Source organism: Uloborus diversus, chromosome 4 (assembly GCF_026930045.1).
Source record: "Uloborus diversus isolate 005 chromosome 4, Udiv.v.3.1, whole genome shotgun sequence".
NCBI lineage: Eukaryota > Metazoa > Arthropoda > Arachnida > Araneae > Uloboridae > Uloborus > Uloborus diversus.
In genome coordinates this window covers 28,760,130-28,783,012 of record NC_072734.1, presented here as the reverse complement: position 1 = coordinate 28,783,012, position 22,883 = coordinate 28,760,130, and the positions used below count along the sequence as shown (strand labels likewise).

The 22,883-nt window shown below is 32.2% G+C and overlaps 1 protein-coding gene across 1 annotated transcript in view; it reads right to left on the bottom strand.

Moving 5' to 3' along the window:
- Positions 1-22,883, bottom strand: part of LOC129220220 (nonsense-mediated mRNA decay factor SMG5-like) — a 98,590-nt gene that overhangs the window by 22,334 nt on the left and 53,373 nt on the right. The window contains exons 12-19 of the mRNA XM_054854586.1: positions 21,568-21,682; positions 18,065-18,209; positions 17,055-17,192; positions 13,974-14,103; positions 8,779-8,860; positions 2,665-2,822; positions 1,660-1,818; positions 142-207 (exon numbers count right to left, since the gene is read on the bottom strand). Coding sequence (XP_054710561.1) covers positions 142-207; positions 1,660-1,818; positions 2,665-2,822; positions 8,779-8,860; positions 13,974-14,103; positions 17,055-17,192; positions 18,065-18,209; positions 21,568-21,682 — 993 coding nt within the window. The remainder of the gene's footprint in view (positions 1-141; positions 208-1,659; positions 1,819-2,664; positions 2,823-8,778; positions 8,861-13,973; positions 14,104-17,054; positions 17,193-18,064; positions 18,210-21,567; positions 21,683-22,883) is intronic.

Sequence of the window (22,883 nt, the reverse complement as noted above, 5' to 3'; positions counted from 1 at the left end):
GCAGCGAGTGTTATGTTAAATTAAAGCAAATGCATAATCTGAACAAATAACAGTTTAAAATGATGCACAAACAAACATAAAAAATTTGCATGTTTTTTTTTATGCAATATAGAAATTATTTTCAGGAAGTAATTTCTTTACCTTAAGCCACAAGTGAGCCATACTTCGCATAAGTTGCTGTCTTTGGCTTTCAATGTTATGGCGAATCTGTAAATACATTAAAAATACAGTCAATTCTCGATAACTCGAATCTAAAGGGACCAACGAAAAACTTTGACTTACCGGTAGTTTTGACTTTCTACTTTTTAATATTAAAAACCATTGAATATTTTAATTAATATGTACATGTAGCAGAAAAAAATTACGGAGCTTTAAAGTTTTTAAGCACAATATGCACAGCTTCTCCATGAAGAGTTCTGAAGACGTGAAGATATACGTTACTTTCTAAATTCAAGGTTTTTAGCTTTTGCTTACACCTAAAAAAACTCTATCTCTCTCTCTCTCTCCGGGAACTTATAAGCAAATGATCGAACTAAAGAATGAAGGGAAATGCACCTTAACTTAGGTCAACCTTTGAATAAAGGTACAATAAGTTGACTTGGCAACTTGATAGCTTAAAAGCAGATTCGTAATCCAGCAACATGTCTAAGTGTAAACAGCACAGAACAACAAAAGAAAACAAGCTACACTCATTTCTGCACTTGTAACTCCTTTAACGCACATTGGCTCAATAGGTGTTCGCCTTTATTAGAGGCCTATTGTGCAGGAATTGCAAGTGAAGGTGAATGAATTTTTCTCTCATAGTCACTTAAATTATATATTTCTTTCTTCTTTCTTTTTTTTAAATTTTTTTTGTACTTTCAAAATAAATTTCAAGTCATCTTTGAAAAGACTTTGAGTTAAAGGAAGTTAACTTCGAGATATTGAGAATAATTAGCATAAAATTAAAGACAAAGGGATCGGGACTTGAGTTATAGTAATATTAGAGTTATCAAACTTTGAATTGTCGCAAATTGACTGTGTATAATATACATGGAAAGAGAATGGAACAAGAATATTTGATTTACGCATGAAGTTTTAGTAATAAGTAAGAAATAAATAAAGTGAAAGACAATAACTTTGAAGTTAAAAATTTCCAAGTGCAGAGAGGCAAATGTTTTTATCAAAAGAAATATAAATTTACATACCAAAATGAAATTCAAAAACTTCTAGAAGAAATCTAAAAGCATAATTTTATGTTTACATAAAATTAACTTTTTAAACAACAGAAACTATCAGACTTTTTTTTACATTTCTTTACTGAAAGGATAAAACAGGTAATATTTCATCTATGACGTTTATGAAAGTCTTATTTGAAAATAACATGACTCTTGAAAGTTAAAAAATCCCCATAAATTACTAAAACTTTAAAAACTATGCCTGTTTTTCATTTAAAGAATTTCGGAATCTACACTTACAAAACAGATACAAAAATGTAGCTTCAATTGTAATTGAAATCTAAACATAAAAAATGTAAAGAGCCATATTCAAAAAAAGGTTTTGCATGAATTACTATTAAAGTATAAGTTTTTCTTTTCTTTTTTGCGGGGAGGGAAAAACATATAGAATTACTTCCACAGAATATTGAATGCATCAACATTAATACGGACATTTACTTACAGATTCTTGGTTATTAGTGACGTCTTTGTTGGATTCTCTAGTTTTATTGCATAAATTAAAATAGTACTTCTTTTTCTCTACATCAAAATCAACAGAAGACTCAGAAGCTCGTGTGAGACACCTCCCAAAGGAAAGTAAACACTGAATTCTTAGGAAAACCTAATAAAAGTATAAATGTATATTTTCATTAATATTTGTTAAAAATTTATTTTTATTGAATTATAGTTGAAATAACAAATGGAAAAATGCTGAGCATAATCTAATTAATAAAACAATTTCTTAAAAAATTAAATGTTACTCATGTAATTTAAATTAAATAACATTTTAAGGTAAATTTTTAAAACCCTCCTTTAGCTTAGTAAATAAAACTCACCATAACAAAACTTTTCAGGTGGGATTCAAACGCTCCTATACTGGTTTCAAGATGTACATGATGCTCAATGAGATAAAGAGGTTTATTTTAAAATTATTATATGTATAAAGGACATCCACTGCTATCTCTCATCATGTAACTAAATTTTTTAGATAAATACTGTAAGGTCCTGTTAAAGACTTTTTAAACAAGACAAAACATTCTCCCTGGTACAGACCAAACTCTCAAGCCCAAGCCATTTATTAAGATGCATATTCTAATAACATTGAAAACTTGCTCCTTGAAATCCCAAAACACATGTAAGCAGTAATCTGCTAATTTTGTGCCATAAGACATTTTTTATTTCCTTTCATGTCAACATTATTCACAGTTTCATTAGAGCTTAAATATGATAGCAATGATTTAAAAAAAAGCCAATGAGGAAAAACATTTCAATTTTGTGCAGACATGGCAGATGTCCTATTAGACAGTTAATATTCTTGGCAAGTGGGTCATTACATTTTCCAACAGCCATTAGCCAGAGACTACAGTGCCTCCTACAGTTTATTTAGATCAAGAACTACCAGCTGCAGATATTTAGCAATCAGCATTTTCTTAAGTTAGTTAGTAGTTAGAAAAGCAAAAATTTGAACCTGAGATGAGGAAGAAAGCTCTCGTTTTTTGGCAACATCAAATGAAAGGCGTGAATGAATTTCTTTAATCAATGGTAGTCCTTGCAAAGCAATATCTTCTGGAAGAGGATACACTTGCTTCCATGAGGCTCCATTTTGTTGCAATCGTATAAGACATTCTTCAAATAAACACAAATATCATAGTAAACGAATAATTTCAAGAAATAATTCCACAAAGTTGATAGTACAAAAAATAGGCCATTGTATTGGCAGATAAAACAGTACGACAATAAAATTAATTTTTGGTTTGGAACTCAGTAACAGGGCTTAAATTAAAAACAAAATTTTTACTATGTTTTAAAAGGTAGTATGAATGTTTGAGGTAGCTAGAAATAACTTCCCTTCAATAAATATTCATAGTGTGCATTCCCTTTTCTCATCAGCTGATACCTTGTCATAGCTACCAACATTGAACCCTGAAAATTACAAGGACTTATGCGTAAAATTCGGGACACATAGCATTTGAATAAGTTTTATCCCCAAAATTTGATTGTAAAAGGGATTTTTAAATATAAGTAGGAATTTCTTAAGTTAGGCCTGCATAGGACCCAGAATTCGGCATTCGGATATCCAGCAGAATTCGAAATTTTTAAAATGAGATTACCATTATTTTCTTGTTCAGTAAAAAAAAAAAAAAAAAAGAAATAATTTTTAGCTTAAAAAGGAAATTTTGAAAGAGGAATAAGCTTGTTTTCTCTAACACATTTTTCTCTTATGGGTAATAACGAATATTCCTTGCATCAGGCAAAGATTTAGGAAATTCAGAGAGAAATTCGGGCATTTTACCTAATTTTTTGGGAAATACAAATTTAAAAAAAGAGAAGTGAAATGAACACGTGTCAAAAATGACCATTCATTTTTGTAATCAAGATCGTTTCGCTGTAGGGGTTTTTTCTGAAATTCTAATAACTGAAAAATCTCTTTTTCGGGGAATTTCCTTGTTTTAATGAAAATTTTGGAGATATTTACTTTACTAGGAAGATCAGGAGAAGGTATCAAAAATCAGAAGTCTTCTGAAGAAAGAGCTGAGAATTTTGCTTTTCTAAGGAAAAGAGAATTATACTTACGACTTAATAGGGCGGGAAGTATACTTCTCTTAGCCTTAGGGCATACTAAATTTTGATAAGGTATAAAATTGATTTTTAAAAATTATCTAAATGAACATCTTTTCCCAAACACAATCTTAATGCAGTTATTATAACTTTCAGTGCAACCCTTTTTTTTTATTGCAAAGCCCTAGATTTTAACGCAACAACTAAACACCCAATAACTAAAACAACCTAAGAATTTAGTTTAACAAAATAGATAGAATGACTATAAAAAAAGGGGTCAAAACATTGAGAATTCTGTAAATAAATTAAAAATTTTCAAGAATATGTGAGAATTTTATTTCCACATACAGGGCTCATAGCAAGTGGAAAAAAATATACAGGAGTTTAAAAGAAAAAAATATAGGAGTTTAATAGCAAAATATATAGGAGTTTAAAAGGAAAAATATAAGAGTTAGGTAGAAAAGTATATAGGAATTTGAAAAAAAAAGTATAGGATCTAGTAGGCATGTTTGGATCACTGTAAAAAAAAAAAAAAAAAAAAAAAAAAAAAAAAAAAAAAAAAAAATTGCCATATCAATACAATTTAATATCATGCATGAAGTCATGGCAACGTGAAGAGTCACATATGTGAGAGCAATGAATTTTCGAACCTACAGCCACTCATATGAATCATGTTTATTTAAGACAAATTTGATTTAATTTTCCAAAATTGTGTGTGTCTGTTTTTCTTTTTTTTTTAAGTGCAATTCTACATACAATTTAAGAGATTTTTAATAAATTTTTGGTCAAACGAGATATCATTAGAAGTATACCATGCACTCAAAATACCTATTCTCTGATTATTTAAAGAATTTTATCACAAAACAGTATGAAAAAGCAATCACAAAATTCAGTTTTTAACTTATGTGCTTTCAAAAATGCATCTGTTATTGATTGCTAAAAGTAGGTAATAATTATTTTGATCATTCTTTTTTTAATGTCATAAATCTACTCATAGTCCTCGATATTGGTACCTCATTGCTTCAATGCTAACACTAAGGATTAAAAGTCCTGTCGACTACATGTCTGTCTCCTCTCACTGATTTTGTTGGACATATCATTGAGAAAAATCATTACAAAAAGTGTGCAGCACTCTGCCTTCAATTCGTTTCACTATTAAAAAAAAAAAAAAAAAAAAAAAAAAAAAAAAAAAAAAAAAAAACTTTACTAAACAAAGGCAAAGAAAAAAAAAGGCTGCGCTAATGCATCACATTTGTGGGAAATGGTCAGTCTCATATGCTTGATTCATTCAAGGGGCATGTTTGATTCAAAAATTCAGCAATTTCTTAATATTAAAACTGGATTTTGTTTGGTTTTCGAGGAATTGATTCAATAAAGTGACTGATTTAATTACCTGGCGCCCACTGTAATGGCATTATCCATAATGTATTTATTATTATATTAGTTAATGTGTGTATATATATTTACACACACCATGTATAAAGAGTGAATTTAACCTAATCTGCCAAGTGAAAGGGGGCGTTAGAAGAGCTCAAGTGGAGCACAGATCCAGTATCCTGTCCAATTTAAAACCATAATCATGTAGATAAAAAGAAAAAAAAAAAAAACTGAGATGAAGACTGATTTCTGAAATTCTTGGAACAAAATAAGTACATATTTGAAAAAAAAAGTGGACAAAATCCTATAAAATGACTTTTTTTTTTTCATCGAGATAGTTACATTTTTAAGCGAGCTACAAGCTTTGAAACAATTGAAGTACACAAAGTTGAACTAGTACCAAAATCTGTACACGGCATTTTCAAAAATAATTATTTGAGCTACAAGCGGTCATTTGAACTACATGTAAGATTGTATGTGACAAAATTAAAAGCTTTTAAAATCTTTACAGCAATACACTTCAAATTAACATATTATAGTATTAAAATTACAAAGTAAACTTATTAGTAGAAAATAATTAATTGAAAACAAGTTAAAAGTTGCAAGTAAAAAAACCATATATAGTTTGTATATTTCATAAAAATTATCAAACATAAATTTAGTACATATGCCAACATTTAAGATGTAAGAGTGCACATTGCAGGGGAGAAAGATGGAAATAATGGATCAAAGGTTTTTGTATTTTTGGGTAGCATTTAACATCTGATGAAAAAAATATAGGAGTAAGTGAGAAAATATAGAAAATATAGGAGAATATCTGAAAATTGTGAAAATATAGGAGATATAGGAGGACTATGAGCCCTGCACATAAAAACAGGCAATCCCTAGAAATTTTCTAAGGTAAAAATTAAGCATCATACATGAATAAGTGATTGCATTACTGCTTGCACTCAGGCCGGTCATTTAGGGAGATCAGAAGAGGGCAATCAAACCCACCCCCTGGCTGTGAGAAATCAATGTATTTAAATCTATGTTAGCATGGCGCTGTTTTTCCTGTTTGCGCTTCTGAATATGTATTATTACATTAGGGTTCATACTCATTTTTAAAAGTGAAAATTAAGGACTTTTTAAGGACTCATTGGAAATAATAAGATAATTTTAGGCACACCATTTCAAAGTTTCCCAGGGAGGTCAAGTACTTGATACATATCCATATGCACATACACAAATGCATAACATTGTTCCCAAACTGCAGGAAAAGGAGCAATTGACTGTGATGCCCCATTATCAGTGAATTATATTTTAAAACGTCATACATCACAGAGATGAGAGTGATCCGAGATCAAAAGAAAGGAAATCCAAAAAAATTTTTTAATCATGCAGAAAAGGGTTGAGATCAAAATATCCCTTGAAGTCCATAACACTCCAAAATTGAACAAAAAATAGCAAATTTACCAAATTCAAAGATAATACGAACTTTTCCCTTATTAATTATCTTTGAAATGATGGGGTAGTGATTAATACAATACACGGCACATATTGTTTTTAAATCATTGTATTTATATCTCAAATTTCAGTTATAAAAATTAACAGGAAAATGAGGATAAATGTAGAAAATTATTTGTATATTAAAGCATTAATTTTTAGCATACCTTATTGGAGTGAGAGGGAAATTGAAGAAAAAGAACTAAAATCTTTTTTCAAGGTATTCAAACTATGGGTTATCACTGCTTTGCATTTGTTATTGTTACTAACATTCAATTTTGTACAAATTTGCTGCATTGCACCAATCCTTGCAAGTTTGTTTATTTCAATATAAATTTAAATTTTGAAAGAGAGGCAGCAATTTCTAGCCCCCAAGTCCTGAAATAAAGGGTTGAGGGAGTTAGAGTTCGATCTTGGCTGTATCACTAAATAATATCAATTTTTCATATTTTTAGGAAAAAATATATTTTTTAACGAAAAACATTTGAATTAGAGGTATAGAAAATTAGATCGTAAATTTTAAAATTAGGTTTATTTGTAAAGTAAAAATTTACAACAGAATAAAAAATCTATGTTTTCCTTATCTGGTAGAACATATTTTCACAGCGAGAATTGAAAATAAATAAACATATATAAATATAAAATATTGGTTAACCTTTTCTCTTGTATTGGAATTTATAATTTGGTTTAAAAAAAACTTCATAACCCTATTTCAGGATCAAAATAACTACTTGAAATTGCTTCATTTAATCATGAAATTCCAAAAAAACTCACAGGCTGCAAAAGCGTAAAACATTAGAGATTCCCCATAAATATTTAGAAGGTTTTCATAAAATACATAAAAAAGTAATCATGCCAAGTTTCAATACAATCTGAGCTTGTGGGAGTTAGCCCACATTTTTTTGATTGAGTTTTGCATTTTTTCTAAAATAAATTTAAGAAAAAATTATTATTGAAATAATGAATAAAATACATAGATATGAAGTAGCCTATGGTGAAAAAACCTTTCAACATTAAAAATGATTGAAATATTTGCAGGCTCAAACAATACATGCAGTTTTCGGCGAAACACGTGTTTGAAATCGTTGGCATGTTTCCCAAACATACATTTTCGGCAGAAAACGCGGAGGATGAAGATTTGAAGGGAGAAAATAGAAAAACTAAGAAAAGGGGACCAAACTTAATACAGTTTTGAAAAAAATTAAGGAAATTTTCAGAAAATTAAGGACTTTTTAAGGGTTTTTTAAGGATCTTAATTTTGCTTGATGAAAATAAGGGTTTCTTAAGGGATTTTTAAGGAAGTACGAACCCTGTACATAACATGAAAAATATTGTAAAATTCACAGCTGTTATCAGAAGTTCCTTCAGAAGTGAAATATAGAAGTAAATAGATTATTTATAATAAATTATTTCTAAAATAGTTTAACTATTTGTACACTGAATTTAAAGAACAATCCCAGCCTAAAAGTTATGATTGAAAAATAACGCCCATTAAAAAATTTGTACAGAGAATTTAAAAAAAAAAAAGTATACATAAAAGTAATACTGCAAACTTTATTTCTGAGAGAAAAAAAAAAAGCAATTTGAAAAAGGAAAGAGTTTAAAATATATATTCAAGAAAATAATATTTTGTAGGACAGTATAAAACTCAATCTACGGCCCGCAAGCCAAACATGGCCTGCAAAGCTGATCCATGTGGCCTGTTGTTATAATAAATATTACAAATAAAAAAAATATATTTTGGAATCTTCCAAAACAAACTGATGAATTGCATTTGGCATTAAGAATGATAGCTGTAAATTTAGAGCCAAATACTCAGTACTGTGTTACTAAAAAAGACAGGAACTTCCAAAATTAAAAAGAGCATGGAGTAATGATAACGAGAATTCTTTTTAATTTTCTTTTCTTTTCCAAAGTTTCACATGTTATCTAAAAATATTTTATCAATATTTTAATTATATATGTGTTCTGGCCTACAAGATTCATCTTCGATTGAGATGCAGGTTGGGCACCACTGGTTTAGGGTTATGTTTCATAATTCCTCACAAAAACAAATAAACAACTAGTTAATTAAAATATCAACTTCACTTAAGAAATCAGATTTTTTGCTTAAAATATAATTGAGTACTACAATGCTAATATTGAAACTCAATAGACTTACCTTTAGAAGAAACAAGATATTCTTCAATTTTCAAAAGTAAATTCAAAAGTTCTATGAGTCGAGATATGAGAAATTGAGAACTCTAAAAAAATTAAAATAAAATATAAATAAAAATTAAGTTTCAAATACATGAAAAGCACCTAACTTAAAAATAATAACTATTATAGAAACATCTTTACTAATAATAAAGCTGAAAGTCTCTCTGTCTGGATATCTGTTTGGATCTCTGTATGTCAGGATCTCTGTGACCCGCATATAGTGACAAGACCATTCCGCCGATTTTCATGAAATTTGGCAAAGTTAGTTTGTAGCATGGAGGTGTGCACCTTGAAGTGATTTTTCGAAAATTCGATTTTGTTTTTTTCCTATTCCAATTTTAAGAACATTTTCCCGAGCAAAATTATCACAAGATGGACAAGTAAATTACCAAGTTATCATAACTTGGAACCGTAACATGGGCAAGTCAATTGGCGAGAAATTCACCCTAAAAGCAACCCAAAAGACCTATTAATTTTCTACTACGGGAAAAGCCATGCGGGTACACTAGTAGAAACATAAAACAAAACAATCGACAGGGTGCCTCAAAGAATGGCAACTTTTTTTTATTGTATAATTTTTATCCAATAAAGAAATTTTAACAAATTTAACAGTTAATAGCAATAACATGGACCTTTGGCCATAATATATTCAGCCTGTTTCAAAGAAGTCTCCACCTATGGCGATACACAGGTTCAGACGTGACGAAATTTTCAGCAATGGGCCTGCAGGTCCTCCGGCGACAATCGAACCCATTCCGAACACAGCCATTGCTTCAGCATCTACAAACTTTTGTGGGGCTTAGCACAGGCCCTGGCCTCCAAAATGGACCACACATGATAGTCCATCGGATTGAGGTTCGGCCAGTAGAGGGGGGGGGGGGGCATTCCGCCGATGAGATAAAGTCTGAAAATGGGTCTTGCACCAGTCTTGTGTCATTTTGCCTTGTGAGCAGGTGCCAAGTCCTGTTGAAACGTTCAATTTGCATCGAGGAAATACTGTTGTCACAGAAGCACAACAGCCTCGAGAACATCGAGGCGGGAAACATCTTGGGTGATTTTCACCCCTTGATCCACTAAAGCGAGTGGGGTCTTTCCGCTGGCACAGATTCTGCCCCAAACCATCACCAGAGGGTTTTTGAAGGTGTCCGACGATGGCTGAAGTGCCCGGAGCCTCTGCGGATCAGACCCAGTTGTTTTGGTGGTCTTGTGCTTGCTCGGCAGTGAACAGCTTTTCATCCATGAAGAGGATACCCTCGAATTGTTGAGCAGCAGCTCGACGCTTGAGTTGGCAGCATCTTTACAGCTGTACGCGTTTGTTGTCATTGATGAGGCGTGGAACTTTCTGAAGCTTGTACGCCTTGAGGTTGAGCTCCTCTTTTGCCATTCGGCGGACTCATCGATCACTAATGCCCGTCTCACAAGCGATTTTTCTCATGGAGAGCCTCAGATTTCACTGCACTCGCTTCTTGATGATCTTGTGTTTTGTGGACATGTTGATGGTCTGCTTTCTGCCACTTCCTGGACGGCGGCCATTGTGGTCAAGCTCCTTGTATCGTTTGATTGCATCAGACACGAATACCTTTCCAACAGCGAGCAAAAACAAACGAGCAGAACAATCTGACATTGATGCTTTCCTTGCCCAAGCAGTTCCAAAATTGCAACATGTTTGTTTGACATTCAACAAAAAAAGCATGTTGATCAATCGATAGAAACATGAAATGACTGGCACAGAAAAATACGGAGAACATAGTAGTAAAAGAGTCATGTGGCTGCACTTAAGCATGTTTGCGTAAAAACTCATACAAAAAGGTTGCCATTTTTTTGCCGTACCCTGTATATAAATAAAACAAAGAATATATGCGTAGATAAGAGTTGCTCACATGAAAAGTAGACAAGAACAATAAAATCAGAATGAACGATTCAATTAGAGCGTCACTGCACAAGTATATAAAGGGTGATATGAGGTATGCATCTCAAATGCTGTCGGGGCCGATCCTAGGGTGCCGGCCGCCTGCGTGCAAAGACGTAATGTGCCGCCCCTCAAGCGTAATGTGCATATTTTGACTAATCTTTAACATCCATATAAATCTTTATTCAAATATATTAAGTTCTAATTTAAAAAAGAAAAAAAAAGAAACAGAAGAATGATGAACTTATAAAAGGTAAGTTTTACAGTAAGAAACTCCTTAGGTACAATTTATAACCTTGAAGAAAACAATAGATACCAAAATTTACTTGTCGTAAAAACACATTTTATAGTCTGTCTTCGGTAATATCAGAGGAAGGGTGGAGGAGGGGTTAGGGGGGGGATATGGAAAGGTGGATTGCTCCCAGAAAATTATCGAAATTGGCGTATGAAAAATAGATTTAGTTAATCTTTGGTTGTGTTTGGTTGCAAGGACAAAAGAGTTGGGTATATCCCATAAACCCATTTTTGGCTATATTTGAAAACAATAGGGGAAACGTGAAAATATTCCAAACAAAATATTTTTCGGAAGTAAAATCCATTTTAGGCTATTTTTGGGCAAAATGGGTTTTGGGGCTCCCAAACAAATATTTCTAAAAGCGTAATTTTATACTATCTTTGGTGATGTTAATGAAACTAGAAAGCTTCGGCGGATCTTTTGGATATTTTTCGATTTTGTCCTTCCCCGAAAGTTCTTGAAACTGATGTTTGAAAAATACAATTTTAGTTTGTTTTTCAATACGTTGACTGACTAGGGATGGGATTAGAGGCTTCTCTAAAGACATTGAGACTATCTTTGGTAATAATGTTTGGGAATAGATTTCGGGGCCCTCCATCGCAAAAACTTCGAAAAAGAAATCCGAAAAATGTCATTAAGCAATTTTTGATGACATTAGGAAGGGCTGTCCTCTGAAAACACATTTTGGATTTTGGAGTCAACATTTTTAGGCAATGTTTGATTAAGTTAAGGTAGAAGGGGTGAATCAGAGGCTTAATTAGGTCCTTAAGATCGGTGGTTCAACCAGCGATATTTTCCGAAATTCAAGTCCTAAAAACGCAATTTTAAGTCTTCTTCAGTCTTGTCAAGGAGGTCAAGGGCAGTTAATTCATGATTTTAATTAGAAAAAAATGCTGTAAAGGGGAAAAATTACAAAATTTAGTTCGTCATTCATATATGTTTGACTCTCAGGTGAGTTGCAATTTCCCAGTCTCTCCTTGCATCCACAATTGTTGAACACAGAATTTGTTGTTTGAAGGGCTTGCGAGAGTATCTGATTAGTACATCATTTTTTATGTATAAAATATGTCTTTGTTGTTAGGTCTTGGGGGGTAAACACTAGTGGCCGCACTCAGTGCTCCTTTTAGAAGGAACCCTTTCGTGCTTCAGGAGGGGGACATTTCCCTCATTTCCCCTCCGCTGTATCCATGTCTGATTACCAGTTCTGACACTAATTTTGCAACTAAATGAAGCATGTGCGTAAACAGTGGATATTAATGGACAATGAACCAACACAATGTTTCCTAACATTCTATTTTTCTTAAACTATGCTATGCTGTCGGGAAATCGGCACTTACTTTGATAACTGAACAGTAAAAATTTAGCATATTTATTCGACTTATAATATGTTATCTTGTGAGAAATTCTTGAGGAATTTTGCTTGATTAAAAGAACTATATAATGCGGCCCGTGTGCGGTGCACACGCTGCACACCTGCTAGGATCTGCCTTGAATGCTGTTCAGCAGTTAAACCTGTTTGTAATAGAGGAAATTGTACAAAAGCAAAGTTGTGCTATCCATGGATGTACCCAGATCGGAAAGCGCAGTAGTATGGTTAAGGGCGGCAAACGACATCAGATCTGCCGAGACAGGGCCAAGCAAACATCGCAATCATCTATGATTCCATTGCCTTTGTTAATGAAATGATTCAAACAAATTGAAGGATTAGACCCATGAAATCAGTGACTAACTCAACATGAGTAAAGGAACGGTTCACACTATCAACCATAAAGATCATCCCAGAAAACTCAGACACCCCTAAATAAATTTTTGTTGGGAAGTTTTGGATCCCCCCGCGTATATCCGAACTTGTCAATCTGTGATTTCCACATCTTTGAGTCACTTAAGCGAGCATTACAGGGGAAAACGTTTCCATTCGGATGATGAAATAAAGGAAGCTATGCAGGACTTCCTTAGGATTCAGCCCGATATTTTTACAGCAAAGGCATCGACCTGCTGCTGCAATGCTGGGATCAGTGCTTCAACGCCCATGACAATTTCTTTTCATTTACATTAAAAGTATTATTTTTATTCAACTTGTCCACTTTTCATTTGGGCAACCCTTATATATGTGTGTGTTCCCTATACGAATCTACAGTTTACGCTGGATTTCGACCAAATTTGGTAGGGAGGTACTTGGGCACCCGAGAAGGAACGTAGGGGGGTTTTCAAACGCTAAAATAGTATTGTGCCATTTGAACTTTAATTTTAGGGCCCGAGAACGGCTCTTTCTATGAAGTACATTTACTTCCTTTGAATTAAAAAAAAAAAAAAAACAAGGCTGTAAATTCACCAGAAGAACAGTTATAATTTTTAAGCCTAAAGGAACTGAATTTCATATCCGAAAATTATCGTTCCCGTAATCTCATTTCAAATTAGCTTGAATAAAACCATTCAAAAGGTTGCCACTTTTTTTTTCTCGACTGTGACGAAATAACATTTTGCTTTTGTTTTGAGGAAACAATTTCCCCTTTTGATTATTAGTTGGCGATTTTTTCTTTTTTTGTACTGCCAGCAAAAGATAATCAGGAGGGTTACGTTTAATTTGTTCGGGAATTTTTGATTTGCTGTTTTTTTTTTAAGAATGAATATTTTGATGGGAAATTTTGCAGCATTTTTTTTTCTTCTCTAATTGAAGCCTGATTGTTGAACATGTGTCACTTGACAACTGTTATTTTCGAGGTAGACCGTGAAAAAGCCCGGCAATGCAGCTTGTATCTACATAGAACAAATATTCTTTTAAGTGTGGTCTGCACATTTCTTTCTCTTTTTTGTAATAGTAATTAAAAACATGCCACATTAAATGCTATAATTCTTATAAAGGAGCTCCCAAACTTTAAACAATAAAGTTTTTGGAGAAAACAATATTTGTAATTATTTCGGACACAAAGTCCATACTAATAAGAAAATATACCTCAGCACAGGCAGACAATATGTCTTCATTAATTCTCAACCAATCAGAGAGAACTTTTAGGCATTGAAGAAGACCATTTTTCTTTAAGGCCAAAATCACCTTTTCAACAGATATCTGTATTTCCTCAAAGCTACAGAACAAAAATAAAATTTAGCAGTAACCTTTTTACAATGTTGGAGAAAAGAAGGAGAAAAACAAACACTAATCAATGCAAAGTTTAACACAAAATGTTTTATTGAAAAAATACCTTAAGACTAATACAGAACAATCTTGATATGTTTAATCTCTTGGGAACAGAAAAAAAATCAAGATGTAGAGTTTGAGTTGCTTAGGTTTTGAAAAAAGTTCAATGCTTAAACATCACAAACTTCCTCTTAGAAGAACATCCTCGACAAACATCTCTACATTTTATTGTTACAAAGTGTTAAAATAATGATTTTTGAAATGAACTAAAAGAAAATAAGAGATGAAATTGAATGCATAGCTGCCAACATTGAAAGATCAGAATTAGGCAGATATTGTATGAATAAATTTAGCAACAAAAGTTTGAGGTGCAAAAGGTATTTTTAAGCTAAAAGTAGCGATTTTGTTGGCAGAGAGACCAAGTGATGTGTGTCCGGGAGAAAGAAAAACGGAAACTTATCTTTTAAATTAAATAACACTTTATACAAAACTAGTGTAAAAATGTAAATAGGAAAAACAATTAAACATTTATAAAAATCACCTTCCCTATTAACAATTTAAATAAAATAATACCCCCCAACAAACAAGCATCACAGAGAAATATCACAAATTCCAGATTCCGTTACTCAAAACATCAGTTCTAAAATGTTCATAATATTCTAAAAGAAGTTCACCCTACACAATACCACAACGACGGTAACTGTCCAGAAAACTATTTTGAAAAGTTCATACCACTGGCAGTCCATATTCTAAAACTTGGCCCCTTACACAAAAATACAAAGGCAACATCCATCTGTCAGATGTTCAGACAAGTTGAAGACGTCCACCCGTCCAGATCAAACCATCTCAATGGTCATTCCATTTCAGGCACACCCATGCCACAGAAGAGGCAGCATGGGAAATTATTTACCCGGCTTCAGGCAAAACAGGAACCATCCAGTAGCAGAGGATACCTCACCGTATACTAAATTCAGTCCAGCCCTATCGGCTCCGTAATCGGGTATATGCCAGAGGAACCTTCCAGTCCAGTTAGGCCTAATTCTTAAAACATCAACTCTTCAAATTTAAATTCCTTAGAAAACTTCCTTTGAAATTGTAAGAGTAGAGTTTTAGAACTTCCTGCACTTTTAGCAGGCAAACAAATCTTGTTATCACATATCTCAAGAAAAACTTCCACGTGCTCTGCGTGGAAAAATCAATCTATTGAGCTCACATGCTCACATAAAAACACACCGTCTGCAGAACGGAACCAAACAATAAGAGACTCGATTGAGTGACTTGCTATTTAACAGTCTCGGTTACTCCCAATGCAACTTTGTGACATCGTCAAAATTTGAATATGTTACATCTCATAGCAACTCAACTTGGTTAACTCTTTAACTGTTACTACTTTTAAATTTACTTTCTGAAATGCTGTCAGCAAAAAGATCTTCAACTTTTGAGGTCTGATGTCACGTCCGCTATGATGGGCAAAACACGAGATTGACCTGTTGGGTGTTTAGACACTTAGAGGATTTTCGCTCGCTCGCTGGTTATTTATGACATTTAAAATAGGAATCTTTTTTTCCCTAGTATAGTTTGAATTAATAAGTAAGTTTCAACATTTTTAAAACTTTCTAGCTTTTTATGAAATTGCTCCAAGAACATTAAAATAGCCTTATGCTAACAGATTTCCTCAGTTGAGCTTGCGTAGGACCTAAAATTCAGAAATTGCGATTACTATTTCTACTTTTTTGAAGTTAAAAAAAGTGGGGCTAAAAGAGGTAGATTTTTTTTTCTTTAATAAGTGATCACAAACATTTTTTGAAGTAAGTAAATATTTGGGAGGTTCAGCATAATTTTGGCAACATTTTGCTGTATTTTTTGACAAATAGAAGTTTTAAAACAAAAGAAAGTGAATTAAATATGTTTCAAAAATGATTGGACACATCCTATTTTCATACTTCTGTATAAAAGATTTTGCTTTTGCGATTGTGATGGTTTTAATGTAGGGACTATTGTGAAATTTTAACTACTGAAAAAGTCTTTTTTGAGAAATTTTGTTGTTTTGATGAAAATTCGGGAAACATTTACTTCATTAGGGAGTTTTTTTATTTAACATAAATAAGTACCTTCTTATAGCTTAAATTAAAACAAATAACTTTGCTTCCCTCAGTATAACTATTCAATGCAACATGAATGAAGTCATGAAAAGAAAGATCATATCTATTACAAAGTTGCAACAGAATTCCAAACACAAAATTTTTTTATGTAACTTTTAAAGTGAAATGCACCGCCAGCTCAGTCATTTCCAGCCGAGGACTGCAGTTTCGTGCTTATTAGTACTCATCAGCCCGGCATAGGAAAGTGACTGAGCTGGAGATGGAAAACCTCTTAAGGAAGCCAAGAGTACGGAACAAACTGGTAGCTAATATAGAATTAGCAGACCAGACGAGTGACCGAAGCAATGGTTCGGTTCAATTCGAAGATTGAACGCGAGGCAAGGTATATTCAGTAAATTACCGCCCATTAGCCAGTGCTTTAGCCCTGGCTAATTGGGCGGTAATTTACTGAATATAACTTTTAAAGTGTTTCTCTACATGTTCAAGACATCATAATGTTTTGGTTTTTGGTAAAACACAAACTCCCACTTCAAAATTTTTAATCAATGCACAACTTAATTCTCTACGATTTGAAGATAAGTTTTTCTCATTAAAAAATTATTGAAAAGCTTAAAAGGCAGTCTTTATTAACTATTAAAAATATCTTTAAAAACATTTTTTTTTTAAATAGGTTTTCATGTGAACAAAAAATCCTCAATCAATCCTCATCACAGGAAAGAAAAAAAAAATCAGTACTGCTCACATAAATAAAAAAAAAAAAATCCACATATAGTAGCAATTAGAGTTATTTACCTACCTATCAACTTGTGAAGATACTAAGCTTTCTGTTTCATTCAAAATAGATGCTTCTTTTGATTTTAAGTCTCCTTCATTTTTTGCTAAGCCATTCGAATGGATGAAGTTTTTATCCAAATTTCTATCTTTTTTCGGTTTCCTATGAAGAAAGAAAAATTAAAATGTTATAAAAAAATAATTAAGATTCTTTGACTACACGTTATTCATTAACAAGATCACTGTAACCAGGTTCCCACATATGTTGAGCGAAAAGTGATAATGTTACAGATGCCAGCAGTGAAACCATCTGATCTTACACAAATAAAAATGGAAGAAGAAACTATAATCATAATGAACAGTCGAGGTAACTTTTCGTATTTATCTGCTTGTTAAAAGATCTGCATGATTAAGATTTGTCAAAGGCCATTACTTCTCTTTTGACATTTTAACCTTCAACTCTAGCAATTGTCTTGAGCTTTTCTTTATAATTTAAAAAAAAGAATAATTTAATTCTTACAAAATGAATAATGTAAATTATTCCTCACCTTCAAAAATATAAAACATAGTTAAAAAATTAAAAGATAAATCATTCAACCACAAATTACATGCAGATTTCATTGAAAACATATATTTTTTCCACTCTTAAAATATTTTTGAAGTCAACATTTTGCTTCAACTTATTTATTAATAAAAAAATACATTAAGCTTAAGTAGAGCTTTTTTTTATTTAGCAGAAAAGAAGAATTAACAAATTTAAAACTGATCTTTACGGCCAGCACATCTTAAATTTTTTTCCTTGAGATCCCAAGGTTCCATGGAGTTCACTCAAGGGATCCGCAAAATTTTCATTCTTTTGATTCAAATTCGTCACATGAAATTTGAAATAAAAAAAATCAGGTTGAGCAAAGTTTTAAATCTAATAATAGTTTTTATTTTTTTCTGAATAAACGACAGAGAACACCATTGTGCATGAATGCTGAGTGAGAGATATCATTAAGCTAAAAAGTGAAAGATATTATATTTGCAAATTACCCTTCATTATTTAATTTATTTTGCTCTTCGAGAAGGTCATCTTCATTTTCACTCGCACTTTCACTACTGCAACTGCCAGTCTGACTAACATCGGAATTCAACAAAGCACTTTCTTCATCAGATTCAGGCAATTCTGTTATATCACCTGAAAATTGTTTTTAAGGATTTTCATAAACAGGAAGCAAAACAATATTAAAAAATAATAATAAAAAGACAAACATAATCATGCATATGCAAATCAAATATCACACAGAATGTAACAGATTTAAAGAAGAATAAAGATGAAAAAACAGCAATTCTCAAAAACTGATTGCTTGAAACTTGTCAGAATACAACACCAAACCCGAAATGGAAAATGAAAGATCCTAAAATTTGGTTTCTCGAAAGCAATTAAATAAAAAATCTTGTCAAGCCTTACAATTGGCCTCCCCCCCCCCTAAAAAAAGTCCCTTTTCAAGGTCATAAAAGTTTGTTTTTCATAAGTAGTTACATTTTTCTTCAAAAAAAAAAAAAAAACCCTTGTTCAATTTGTTTTGATTGAGATCATAATATCCAATAAACTTGCATTTCGTTCAAATGTTTTTAATTAATTTCATGGTGATTTTTTTTTTTTTTTTTTGATGGGGCACTATTTTATTTTTGATGAAATTGCCAGCTCTTCTTCCAATGACAGCAAGCTTCATGTTCTGCCATTGGATGGCAGCATAAGGAACATGTTGCTCATGTTTATTAAGTACATTTATATCATGATAACAGAACAATTAACTGCCATTCCGGAATAATTTATTTTTGTTGAATCATGGGGTGTAATTTGGAGCGTTTGTTTTTTCAAAATCCATGAATTTTTTGAAATGAATTTTTTTTCGGTTGAAATATTTTACAAACACATTTATTTAAAACACCTTTTCAAAACAGAAAAACAAAAGTTAACTTATGTATTTATCAATTTCAAAAAACATGGCAATTTTGCATAAAATGTATGATAGCGTTGATGCTTCTATAAGTTTACTATTTTCGGCCATGTTCTCAAATTTGGCGAATTCTAAAATCCTGTATAGCACTAGTCCTGAGAATGCCAAGTTTGGATGCATATTATCATATTTTTATGGAAAGCAATTTGACCAAGAAAACAAGGCTGGTTAATATTTTACATTTTTTAACACTTCAAGTAATAGCTTTTGGTTTATATTAACTAATTCACCCAAATTTGCACAAGTGGAGGGAAAAAAAACATTGATGGATAAGAATGGATTTTCACATTGAAGTACCCTTTAGATTGCAGTTTTCAGTAGTACTGTAGTTAAATAATAATGCATGGGGCATGCCTATTTTGTCAAAAGCTATAGTTATTAGATTCATAATCCTCGGTGTTCCTTATGATTTAAAATAAAACAACCATTTATTAAGATCAGGGTTCATCCGCTATTTGGATGAAAAAATTCCATGACTTTTTCAAGACTTTTTCATGATTTCAATGAAAATTTTCATGACCTCATTACACGAAGAGAATAGCACTATTTAATCTCAAACTTGGTAATATTTGGAAATGAGCATTAGCAAAACGTCTATATGAATGCCACCGCCTCATTGAAGCACTTACTCGTAATAGAAAAAATATAAGTGCACACTTAAAAAACTAAACTATTCTTATTTGTCTTCAATATATAAATTTTCGTGAAGTAAAAATGCAGTGAAACGAATATGATGATGCTTAAATGTCTGATTTTTTTAAAAAACAAGCAGAATGATATTGAATGGGACAAAGGTTGAATGAATCATCACTAACTTTCAATAAATTTGCTTCAAAAGTTACCTTTTAGTGTCAACAGTGCCTTTAATCATCCACGTAACTTGACAGTATTTTGGTTCTTTAAAGTAAAGCCACATAGTTTAGTTCTTAATGTTTCTAAACCAGATCTTTTTTGAAAAAACATTCAGTAATGAATCAATCTTCTATTTCAAAAGTATATTTGTTTTTATTTGTTTTGTTTAAAAATTTGCATATTTTCAAATGCATATAAATTAATAGGTTCAGAAATTCCAGAACACTTTTGATTCCCGACATTGAACGTAGTAGTGGGTCGCATGAATTAGTTTTGCATGCCGTATGTTGGGCACTATTGTTTTAGAGCATTATAATTCTTCTTTTTCTGTATTCTATCGCCTGACTTGTAGATCTTTATTTTTTAAAACATTCAACAAATTAAGATAAACTGTGATAAATTTAATAATAAAGGCCTTATGAGTGATGGAATCGAACTTGCATGCAATTGAATTGCTTTTTTTTTGAGTGGGCATGGCAGAACTAAGAACGTGAAATTTTTCTACTACATAATATGAAACATAAGAAGTGTTGAAAATAACAGAAAATTCAAAATAAGTGATGTCCAAGCAATAAAATCACATCGCAAAAAATGGCAAGCGGCTGTGACAGAAGTGGATGCAATGAGATTTCAAAATTCAGATTTGATTTTTGGAATGTTCAATTTTCCACTTTTAATAGCTTTTATGTGCTATACTGTTAAATCACTCAAGATTTCTAATGCTCCTTTAGCTAGTGTTCCTTTCTCTTTGTCCAGGACATTTTTCCATGACTTAAAAAAAATTTCCATGACTTTCAATGAAAATTTCAATTTTCCATGACTTTTCCAGGTCTGAAATTCTGTTATTTTTTTCCATGACTTTCCAGGATTTCCATGACCTGTACGAACCCTGTAAGATTCACAGAAAATGACTACGATTGTACGTTTCGACTGTGATGATATCCAAGAGATCAAGTCTTTTTATACTATGGTTTGTTTCGCAGAATTCAGGAAAATAGTTGCTATTGACTGAAAAGCTCCCATAAAGTTCCCAAATAAAGAAGATAAGGAAGAATTGCTCAAGGCAAGATTTACGGAGTGAGCACTCCAGTGAACATAAAATGCCATAAGACAGCATATGTCTATGTTCCTTGCAAAAAGTCACTGAAGGAAGTTGTGCCATCATTTTCTTGTGTTACCAAAAGCTCAATGCTAATACATTGCATTTCAATGACTTTAAAATCAGTTTAGCCAACTCTTTCTCAATAAAGTCTACACTTGGCACAAATTCCAAGAATTATCACATACGTTTTTTGCTATATTTTAAGCAAATTGAAAGATATTCTTAAGGAGAACTATCTGCTGCTCTGCTGTTTCATCAGTCATTGCTGTAGCATTTACTTCTAGAAAATTTCTTCCTTGATGATAGTTCAACAAATATGAATTAAAAGATGTTTTATTAATCGACTAACAGTTCCTGAACCTGACTTCAGATGGTTTCAAATTATTGAATCCTAAGCAGAAATTCTGAATCTTAAGGACACACGAAAATTTCTATCGTTAGCCTTCTTGTAATTTTCATTCTTATTATTTTTCCGAAATCTTAAGACTTACACCACAGTAGAAAATTCTATTTGCATTTGAGTTGGATCAGAGAACAAGGAATAAAACAACTAACAATTCATATGCACATTTGATTACCTTCACTTAATTCAGAATCTTCTTGACTAGTACTACTCATTTTTCTTCGACGGCGTAGTGTCCGTAGATGCCTAGAAGAAATTTTTTTTATACCTATCTTCTTGTTTCCTAGTTTCTAAATTCAGAGAAGAGAATATTAAGTAAATTTTCAAAGTTGCATTGAATGTAAGAAAAATTTACTTGCAATAATGTTTTGAAGATTTATTATTTCTCAACCAAATTATCGGTTGTTATGTGCACTATACCTGCCAACCTTTTGAAATGAGAATTAATTATTTTTTTAGATTCAGAAAGAAACAGGGATAGAATGGTGAGTATAATTATCTGATGGAAACAAATCCAGATTTATTAAATACAAATAGAAAAAAAAATTAATTCTAATTTGAATTCTGAAACTTTGAATTCAAATTATGTTTTTCGACAAGATACTACTGATTAGAGTTATTGTTCTAGAAATGGCTCTCCCCCCCCCCCCAAGCATGTCCCTCCTCCTGGGTGGTTACGTGTGTATAGTTGTGTGTGTATTCTTACGTGTGTGCACGTAGGCGTGTGTATGTGTGTAAAGGCGTGCGCGCGTAGGGGAGTGTATATGACCATGCGTGTGTAGGACATGGACGACACCGCCCAGCAAAAGTGGATTTCGGTGGACAGTGCTCAGGACCAGCCGCGCCGCCGCCGGTGGACGGTGGTGCTGCAGCCCTGGTCCAAGCTGAAAAAGGAACCGTAACGTCAAGGACAGTCAAATGAAAGCAATAAGCAATCGTGATTGCTCAAAAAAACTTTTTACTTTCTGTATTATCTACGCATTTGAAATATACATAATCAAATCATTATTTAAAGCCTTAATTAATCCAGTCCTCAAACATTCTAGAACCATTGCTAAAATTTTGTGAAAATCTAGTTTCGTAGAAAAAGAAAAAAAAAAAGAAAACACCCTGATTTCTCTGAAACATGGTGAAATCTAAAATTCTAAAACAAGGATAAAATAGTAAAATACAAATTATATGCAGAAAATCATACAGGCTTACATACTGTTGTGTAAGTTGGGAAAACTTTCTAAGGTTGGCTGTTAATGATATATGTATAAAGGTACAATAAAATATTTACAATAACATATTTAATATACATAAACCCAAGAATATTTTGTACAACCTACAATTAATGAAAAATCATAAAAATGTAAGAGGACTCAAGAGGCACTGGCCTCCTTTCAAAACCAGGATTAAAAAATATATATATATTTGATTGGTCCTTGTTCACATGAATAATTTTCGAGCTTTCTGCTCCAAAAATTACCCTACGAGGGGAGAGAGAAG